At 37.8% G+C, this 10,760-nt stretch overlaps 1 protein-coding gene across 1 annotated transcript; it reads left to right on the forward strand.

Moving 5' to 3' along the window:
• Window positions 1-1,841: 1,841 nt before the first annotated feature.
• On the forward strand, window positions 1,842-6,572 carry LOC103832814 (myrosinase-binding protein 2). The gene is made up of 6 exons (XM_009108905.3): window positions 1,842-1,951; window positions 2,225-2,442; window positions 3,115-3,576; window positions 3,653-4,138; window positions 4,228-4,956; window positions 5,424-6,572. Exons 2-6 carry the CDS (start codon window positions 2,245-2,247, stop codon window positions 6,351-6,353), a joined length of 2,805 nt encoding a protein of 934 aa, XP_009107153.2. The 5' UTR covers window positions 1,842-1,951; window positions 2,225-2,244; the 3' UTR covers window positions 6,354-6,572.
• The last annotated feature ends 4,188 nt before the right edge of the window (window positions 6,573-10,760 follow it).

Raw genomic sequence — 10,760 nt, forward strand, 5'->3', positions numbered from 1 at the left:
TTTCTCTCACGTTTATGTCATTTGTAACCGATTTCCTTCAGTTACTTTTCCCTATCGTTAAATGATACGAGTTCACATGTAAAGGGTAAGGGTAGGGCCCTAATTTGCAATCGCGTCCGTGCTTTTTAGTGGCTGTTCACATTACAGGTTTTTTCTTCATTTTTTTTTGTTTGTTCTTCTGGCTAACGGTTTTGATTATAATATAGTAAATGTATACAATGATTATGTAGTGGTAAACTGCCACTCGGAAAATAGGATAATATAGTCCAAAATTGTTGGTGCCGTTTAAGAGGAGTGATATTTAAACAAAATTTGCAGAACTTCTTATGCTAGAGCCCGTTGTAGTGATGATAACTCAACCAGTCATCTTTGTATTTTAACGTGATTTAAAAGAAACAAAAAACGTGATTAAAGGACACAAAATTGACTGGTATTAATTAGTTATAATATTTGATCCAAGAAAAAACGTGATCTAAAAGAAACAAAAACGTAATTAAAGAACATAAAATTGACTCATGTTAGTTATAATATTTGATCCAAGAAACAATCTTCCTGTCCTGCATGATCAACCTGTATATACATGCAACATACACACTATTATTCAGGTTAATCTAAAGTGAGCCAATAATGTAATAATGCATAAAGTGACCAACAGATTTTTCACCACACTCTTAAAAGCACTACAAACAAGTAATAATAATTACAAATTTTAATTAATCGGATTCAAAAATAATAGCAATTTTATGGTGTTATTAAATTTAAATAATGATCTTCCTAAATACCATATCAAAAAATATGAATGACAGGAAAATAAAAACAGGTTTTCAATCTTAAGTTATAAAATTTTCATATGAACTAATAAACAACATTTGATGATAGCGAAAAAAAAACAAATGAAAAGTGATTCTAAGGCACACTAACTATATGCTATCACATAAACATACATTTATATTATATTAATGTGTCTTTAGCTATATAAAATATATGATTAACATGATGACATATATCAACTAACATATGTTATTTAGTTAACATTATAATCATACGACCAAATGTCAAAATTTGACAACCCTATATTGAAAAACATACTCACGCCAATTAGAAAAACCGACCTGGTCCAATTTAACCAATTCAATCCAATTTTTCGGATAAATTTTTAGTTGGTTTGGATCAGTTTTATTTGTTCTATCGTTTTTATTTTAGATCGAGTCGGATTTCAATGCTGGAGTACTGGGTTCTGATATATATATCTGACCTAAGATACACCAAGATAGTGTGTGAATCTGATTCATCCCAGCTTATCAAGCTGTAAACTCTACCACCGCAGTATCGGAGCTTTATTGCATCGTAGCGGATATCTCCTCATTTGCTATTTTTTTTTTTTTCTCATTTGCTATTTTCTTTGAATTCATTTCTTTTCGTTGGATTTCTCGTGTGAGAAACAATGAGGCAGATAGAGTGTTGGCAGATTAAGTTGTAGTGACTATCACCTAACTTTTGAAGGTTTTTAATATATGATGTGTTTCAAAAAAAGAGAGTGTTATCTATATAACATATGTTAGTTGATAGTTGATACATATCGTTACATAAGCCATGTGGTTCGTGGTTATTGATACATTAAAATTTGTCTAGAATCTAGATCAATATTTTTTAGATGTGGAACTATGTGATATTTATAACTCATGTAGTCGGTTAAATTATTTTCCAAAAATAATACATTTTAAAGGCAAATTAATAATACTTGCCTAAAAAATCAAAAGAAAAATCTGAAATGTATGGTCGATGGTGTGTAACGTGTGCGGGTGATATTTTTTAGTTTAAATGTGACGGGTGAAACACGTCAAAACAAAAGAAGCGACATCGAGTATAAATACGCACTACTCAGCGCTCATAATCACATATCACTCTCACTCGCAGCTTTTAATCTAAGATTAACACCCTCGAGTCTCAGGTTTCTCTCTTTATCTCTCTCTGTTAGTACAAGTTTCCTCTTTTATGTATGTGAATTCAATCATGTCACAGACTCATAGGAGACATATTAAAATATTCCCCGTAATGGAGCCTGAAAAATGATATTTCAATGGAAACAATATTTTAAAGGAGACATTTACTTCATTTTTCTTTAGTCATATATAAACAGAGTTTGTGTTACTTCTGTTTCCTGTCTTGCATCATTTTTGCTGTTAGTTAGTGTGTTTTTGAAAGAAGAGTTTTATTTTTAAAGGTTTTCGTTGAAGTTAGAAGATGGAAACAATGTCTGAAAAAGTGGGAGCGGTCGGTGGTAACAAAGGCGGACCATTTGACGATGGTGTCTTCGATGGTGTGAAGAAAATAACTGTGGGAAAAGACTTCCACAGTGTTTCTTATATCAAGATTGAGTACGAAAAGGATGGAAAATTTGAAACCCGTGAACATGGAACCATTCGTGGAGAACTTCAAGAGGTAATAGTCTAATAGATCCTGGCTTTGTTATTCTTCAGTATGTTACCTTTACTGCCTGGCGGATCTACAGTGTGTAGGGAGGGGGCAGCTGCCCTCAGTAAAAATAGAGATTAAATTATGTGCATAAGTAATTCTAATGATTCTGCAGCTCAAATGGTGAAATCCTTCATGTTGCCCCCATTGGTGTACAGTTCGAACAGCCAACTGCTCTAAATTTATGTTTTCTGGTTTTATTATGATTTTTTTTTTTTATATACCTCTGTTTTTTTTGGCCACGTGTCGTATCCATTGTTTTCTTTCACGTTGCATTTACTGATTTACTTTAGTACTTTTATTCATTACCTCTTTGTCATTCAAATTCTATTTTATTTTTCAATTTTTTTTTCTTAACAACTTATTTCATTTTATTTTTCATGAACTCGTTATAATTCTTGAAATTTTTTCTTTTAGTTTTATTAGTTTAACTTTCTTTTAAAATTTTTCTTTAAAAATATGAAGATATGTATATATGTAATAATATTAAATAAAAATATATATAATTAACTAATTAATTAATTTAATATGCCCCCAGTCAAATTATTTTCTGGATCCGCCACTGCAGTGCCTTGTACATTTGTTTTTTTTTTACTGAACCTTGTACATTTGTTGTTTCTAATGGAAAATGAAATCTAGTTCACGGTGGATTATCCGAACGAATATATCACATCTGTTGGTGGAAGCTACGAACACGTTTTAAGCTATGGAACAGTGCTGATCAAATCTTTACGCTTCAAAACCTCATATGGAAGGACCTCTCCCATACTCGGTCATACGACGTTGTTTGGAAATCCAGATGGGAGAGAATTCTTGCTGGAGGGTAAAGATGGTGGAAAGCTTCTAGGTTTCCATGGACGTTCTGGTCAAGCTCTTGATGCCATTGGTCCTCACTTCTTCGCTGTGAAATCCCCTCTTAAGCACTATAACCGTCAAGGTGGGAACGGAGGGAGTGCTTGGGACGATGGCGCTTTTGACGGTGTTAGAAAAATACTTGTTGGCCGTGGTGGTAAATTTGTGAGTTATGTGAGGTTTGAGTATGCAAAAGACCAAGGAATGGTGCCACATGCTCATGGGAAGAGACAAGAGGTTCCACAGGAGGTATTAATTGTTAATATACAATTTGCTTAGTTTCGTGTTTATTGAGATTTCTTAAAAATATATTTCTTGGTTGCAGTTTGTCGTGGATTATCCTGATGAGCATATTGCCTTGGTGGAGGGAACCATCGATGGCTATCTTACATCGCTTATGTTTAAGACATCAAAAGGAAGAACTTCCCCTGCTTTTGGAAATGTGGTTGGTAGGAAATTTGTGTTCGAGGAAAAAGATTTCAAGCTTGTCGGGTTTTGTGGTCGGTCCGGTGACGCTATCGATGCTATTGGCGCACATTTTGCCCCTCTTCCACCTCCACCTCCACCTCCAGCTCCAACTCCTGCTCCAACTCCAGCTCCAGCTCCAACTCCAGCGCCCACCACCACCACAAAGATGGGACCGCTCGGAGGTAACAAAGGAAACACATTCGACGATGGCATTTTGGATGGTGTGAAGAAAATAATCATCGCAGCAGATGAGTACAGTATAACTTATATCAAGATCGAATACGAAAAGGATGGAAAAGTAGAGATACGTGAACATGGGACAAATCGTGGGGAGCTAAAAGAGGTCAAAATATAATCATATGTTTTTAATTTGTTAACATTCAGTTAGTTCACTATTAACTCGTGGTGTTTTGAACTTAAAATGAAATACAGTTTTCGGTGGCCTATCCGAATGAATATATCACAGCCGTTGGTGGAAGCTACAAGCATATTTTCAACTATGATACAACGCTTATTACATCGCTTTACTTCACAACCTCCAAAGGATTTACGTCTCCATTGTTCGGTGAGATGAAGGGAACAGAGTTCGAGTTCAAAGGTGAAAATGGAGGAAAGCTTGTTGGATTCCATGGACGTGGTGGCTATGCTATTGATGCCATCGGTGCACATTTTTCTCAAGCTACAACCTCTTCTTCATCTTCTCTCATCAAAGTGGAAGCTGTAGGAGGAAAGGGTGAAGTAACATTCGACGATGGTTCTTTTGATCATGTAAGAAAAGTTTTTGTTGGTCAAGGCAATTCTGGTGTGTCGTATATCAAGTTCGAATACGAGAAAGACGGCAGAATTGTGACACACGAGCACGGACAAAAGACATCTCTAGGAACAGAGGAGTTCGAGGTTGGTCAAGGCGATGACATCACATCTGTGAAAGTTTACTACGATAAACTCTATGGCTCGAAGGCAGAAATAATAACGTCTCTTACATTCAAGACACTGAAGGGCATCACCTCTCAGCCGTTTGGAATGACCTCAGCGAATTTGTCATTACTCGAAGGTGGCAAAATCACCGGCTTTCATGGAAGTTTGACGGACGTTCTTCATTCTATTGGAGCCTATATTTCGGCTTCTCCTCGGACGATGTTGCATGGCAAGTGGATTCAGGTACGTACGTAGTATGGATGAATGTACAGATCGGTTTGGTTCCATATTCTGTTTTTTTTTCAATCATTTCATTATGGAGATTTCACTTTTCATTCGGTTCGATCAATTCGGCTTTTGATTATATGGTATGAAAGTAAATAGTGTTCTTATTAAAAGAAAAAATGTAACAGTTCGAAAATGTTGATTCTTGTTTAGAAATGTAGAATAGATTTTTGTCCCATTTGTCTTTATAGATAGCGGTATTTGTTCATTATTTGTCTATATGAAAATTATAGGTGTTATTATAACATGTACTCAGTATATATATATGTTTATTTTTGGTCATGTCTATTTTGGTTCAAAAATTAGAATAGATTTTTGTTTGCTTTCTCTATTCTTTGCGTACTCCTCGTAAACAAGATTATTTTTTTCATGTGTAACCGTGATGTTAATTGTGTTATGAAACATGTGGTTACTCTTATTATTAGGTGGAGCAAAAAGGAAAGACTCCTGGACCAAGATGTTCCCACGCTATTGCAATGGTTGGAAACAAAATGTACGCTTTTGGAGGAGAGCTAACTCCAAATTTTCACATCGATCGACACCTCTACTTCTTCGATTTCAAGACTCACAGATGGTCAGTCGCTGATCCAGACGGTGACGTTCCTGAGCTCCCTTGCTTAGGCGTTTGCATGGTAGCCATCGGCACTACACTCTATGTCTTCGGTGGCCGCGATGGCCACCGTAACTACAACGGCTTCTACTCTTATGATACGGTTAAAAGCGAGTGGAAACTCATAACTCACGTCAATAAAGGACCTGCGCCGCGTAGCTTCCATTCGATGGCTGCCGATAACAAGAACATCTATGTCTTTGGTGGAGTGAGTACTACAGTACGTGTCAACACACTTCATGCTTACAACATCATTGATCAGAAGTGGACCGAGCTTCCGAACCCAGGAGAGTCTTGCAAAGGGAGAGGTGGAGCAGGGCTCGCGGTTGTGCAAGGGAAAATTTGGGTTGTGTATGGATTTATTGGGGATGAAGTGGATGATGTTCATTGCTTTGATCTAGTTGAAAGAAAGTGGACTAAAGTGGAAACAAGGGGTGAAAAGCCATGGGCGAGAAGCGTGTTTGCACTGGCGGTTGTGGGGAAATATATAATTATATCTGGAGGTGAGATTGAGATGGACCCAAAGGCTCATTTAGGTCCCGGGAAATTGGCCGGTGGAACTTTCGTGTTGGACACTGAAAGTTTGTTGTGGGAGAAACTTGAGGAAGGTCATAGCCCTCGTGGATGGATCGCATCCACAACTGCGTCCATTGATGGGAAAAGAGGGTTGTTGATGCATGGAGGGAAAGCTCCAACCAACGGTCGTTATGAAGACATCTTTTTCTATGGAGTAGACTCTGCTTAAGAGTTAAGACCGTTCAGTGGTTTGGTGGGGTTTGTGAGTTTTAAGACATCATTTGCTTGTGTGTTTTAAAAATGTCTACATTTTCCGTGTGTTTGGTCTTTATGAAATAAATCCAATCAATAAGAGTATAACTGGGTTTTCAAATAATGTATGTGTGTGTAAATCATTTTATTTTACTGCTACAAACAATCATATCAGTTTTACTGGATAACTTGAATACGAACGCGGATTAGATTTCTTTTCTTTTTTTGGTTGATTTACAAAATCAACTAAATAAAATAATTATGCTATGTTAATATATTAGATGTTTGATTAGTTGGTTTTCTGCTTTTTTTTAGTTTGAATATATATTCACAGTCATCAGTGACAGCAACAAAAGAAATTTCATATAACTTATATGGATTTTTTTTTGTTTATGTTATAAATTAATTAGTTATGTTATATATTTGGTTTTATATTGTGTAATTATACAATAATATTTAAATTTAAATTTTCAATATTATTATATAACAGTATATGTTTTTGTACATATTGTATGACAGTTATAATTAATTAAAATTATATTTAAATATTGCAACATTTGTACATAACTTATTAATTTCAAATAAACAAATATATGAAAATTTTTTTTTGCTGACAAAAAAAAATGATAAACATTATAATTCTTGTTTAGATTATTTATAGTAGCTATATATTTAGTTTATTGTTTTGAGTTTATTGTTTAGAGATTGTTTCTTAAAGTATATTGTACTGAAACTCTTGAACTCATATTGTATGATGCATATGTAAGTTTTCTTCTTATACGCATCATTTAACTTTCATTTCCTAATTTCATATACTATATAAACTCAACTTTCGATTTCTAATCTTATTTTGAAGGGAACTAAAATACATATTTCATGTTCAAAGACTTACTTTGGGCAGCTGGCGAAGTTGAAGCGTGGAGGAATATTGAAAATTTATCCATCAGTGCTGCTTCGGGTATGTACAGGTCCACCAACTATCCATACAAGTTGACTTTCGTACACCACACTGGTATCACTCCGTCAACTCTGCAAAATGACGACATCTTTCTTAGTCTGGTTTATTTCCAAACAATACAAAGTTGAACACAAATGTGCTTCTTTATTGATAATTTTTTGTTTTCTTAAATTTCCCGCGTCAGATTTTCTTTTTACATAAAACTTGCATATACACTTAAGATGTTTTGGTTATTTAGATGTTATTGGATAGGTCATGGACTTGAGTGATCTTAAGACAGTTCAATGCTCTGGCAAAGAAAAAAAAAATTGAGTTCACGTTAAGGAACGTATAGTAAGTGGTTTCTTTACTTTTTATTATTTTACCTTGCAATAACTTAAACGTAATAAGTTCATATACTTAATATTTGGTAATTTTGCAAATCAATATAATCATTTAAAGTTTCATATGATATTCGATCTAATCAAAACAAATAGCTTTTTGCAAAATTTATAAAAATAATCAAAGAGAATGAATATCCACGCTTTTAAAGTCTAAATCAAAATCTAATATTATTTTTTTTGTCAACTCTAGTATTCATTTATTTGGAATAACTTTTCAACGAAAATTTTACCAAAAGAAATCTTTCACAGAAATTAAATTTAATTCTGTTTTTAGGGTTTGGTTGAAATTTATTGTTCTATCAGCCATGCTGATCAAAATCTAGTTTTGACTACTCAGGACTTGAGAAAAGAGTTGTACAAGCAGCTCAGAACCTGAAGACTTGTCAAAACAACCTGCTAGCAGCCCCTTCATCCTATCTTGCTGGTCTGGAGAAAGAAGCTCACCGGTCTTGGGCTGAACTAGCACTAGCAGAAGAGCGCTTCCTGTGTCAAAAATCTAGAGTCCTCTGGCTCAAATGTGGAGATAGCAACACAACATTTTTTCATAGGATGATGACTGCTAGGAGAGCCATCAACGAAATCCACTATCTTCTTGACCAAACTGGTCGCAGGATTGAAAACACAGATGAACTACAAACACACTGTGTGGATTTCTTTAAAGAACTGTTTGGTAGCTCCTCCCACCTCATCTCTGCAGAGGGAATAAGCCAGATTAATTCTTTGACAAGATTCAAGTGTGATGAGAATACGAGACAGCTGCTGGAAGCAGAGGTCTCGGAAGCAGACATCAAATCAGAATTCTTTGCTCTACCCTCTAACAAATCACCTGGCCCTGACGGTTACACCTCTGAGTTCTTCAAGAAAACATGGAGTATTGTAGGCCCAAGTCTCATCGCAGCTGTTCAAGAATTCTTCAGATCAGGGAGGCTCCTAGGACAATGGAATAGTACTGCTGTCACGATGGTTCCCAAGAAGCCGAATGCAGACAGGATCACTGAGTTCCGCCTTATCTCTTGTTGTAATGCGATTTATAAGGTGATCTCCAAACTTCTGGCCAGAAGACTTGAAAATATCCTTCCTCTCTGGATTTCTCCTTCTCAGTCCGCTTTTGTGAAGGGTCGCCTCCTCACTGAAAACGTTCTCCTTGCTACAGAACTGGTTCAAGGCTTTGGGCAGGCTAACATCTCTAGCAGAGGGGTTCTCAAGGTTGATCTTAGGAAAGCGTTTGACTCTGTGGGATGGGGCTTCATCATCGAGACTCTTAAGGCAGCGAACGCACCTCCCCGCTTTGTAAACTGGATTAAGCAATGCATCACCTCTACTAGCTTCTGGATCAACGTTAACGGCTCTCTATGTGGTTATTTCAAAGGATCAAAGGGCCTCAGACAGGGTGACCCCCTATCCCCGTCTCTCTTTGTTATTGCCATGGAAATCTTATCTCGGTTGCTCGAGAACAAATTCTCTGATGGATCGATAGGCTACCATCCTAAAGCCAGTGAAGTCAGGATCTCTAGCTTAGCTTTCGCTGATGACCTAATGATCTTCTATGATGGGAAAGCTTCTTCTCTTCGAGGTATTAAGTCAGTTCTGGAATCCTTCAAGAATCTATCAGGCCTTGAGATGAACACAGAGAAGTCTGCTGTCTACACTGCGGGGTTAGAAGATACCGATAAGGAAGACACCCTGGCCTTTGGTTTTGTTAACGGTACGTTCCCTTTCCGCTACCTTGGGCTACCTCTTCTTCACCGCAAGCTTAGGAGATCCGACTACTCACAGCTGATTGACAAAATAGCTGCTAGATTCAATCACTGGGCCACAAAGACCCTCTCCTTTGCTGGAAGACTCCAGTTAATCTCTTCAGTTATATATAGCACCGTGAACTTCTGGTTGTCCTCATTTATATTGCCTAAATGCTGCCTCAAGACTATTGAACAGATGTGCAATAGATTTCTATGGGGTAACGACATTACCAGGAGAGGGGACATCAAAGTTTCGTGGCAAAATTCGTGTCTCCCTAAGGCGGAAGGAGGGCTGGGATTGAGAAACTTCTGGACCTGGAACAAAACACTGAATCTCAGACTCATATGGATGTTATTTGCTAGAAGAGACTCTCTCTGGGTCGCCTGGAATCACGCAAACAGGCTCAGACATGTAAACTTCTGGAACGCTGAAGCCGCCAGCCACCATTCTTGGATTTGGAAAGCCATTTTAGGACTTAGACCTCTTGCTAAACGCTTTCTGAGAGGTGCTGTGGGAAATGGGCAGTTGCTAAGCTACTGGTACGACCATTGGAGTAATCTGGGGCCACTAATTGAAGCGATAGGAGCCTCGGGGCCGCAGCTTACAGGTATCCACGAGTCTGCTGTGGTTGCTGAAGCGTATTCCTCTACTGGTTGGATCCTCCCATCTGCCAGGACAAGGAATGCTTCTCTAGCAAACCTAAGGTCCACGCTTCTTAACTCCCCAGCTCCAAGTGGTGACAGAGGAGAAGACACCTACACTTGGTACATAGAGGGTTCTTCTAGTACCAGCTTCTCATCAAAGCTTACTTGGGAATGTCTTCGGCAAAGGGACACTACCAAACTGTGGGCTGCAGCAGTCTGGTATAAGGGATGTATCCCCAAGTATGCCTTCAACTTCTGGGTTGCGCACCTCAATAGACTTCCAGTAAGAGCCCGCACCACCCACTGGAGCACAAACAGACCCTCCCTCTGCTGTGTCTGTCAACGTGAAACAGAGACCCGCGATCACCTCTTTATCCACTGTACGCTTGGCTCTCTCATCTGGCAGCAGGTCCTTGCGCGGTTTGGTAGGAGCCAAATGTTTAGAGAATGGAAGGACATCATTGAGTGGATGCTCTCTAACCAAGGTAGCTTCAGCGGAACTCTAAAGAAGCTTGCAGTCCAAACTGCTATCTTCCACATCTGGAAAGAAAGAAACAGCCGACTGCATAGCGCCATGTCCGCCTCCCACACAGCAATATTCAAGCAGATAGATCGGAGTATCAGAGACTCCATTCTAGCTCGCATCACCAGAAGGAACT

This window comes from Brassica rapa, chromosome A08 (assembly GCF_000309985.2).
Source record: "Brassica rapa cultivar Chiifu-401-42 chromosome A08, CAAS_Brap_v3.01, whole genome shotgun sequence".
NCBI classification, from domain to species: Eukaryota; Viridiplantae; Streptophyta; class Magnoliopsida; order Brassicales; family Brassicaceae; genus Brassica; species Brassica rapa.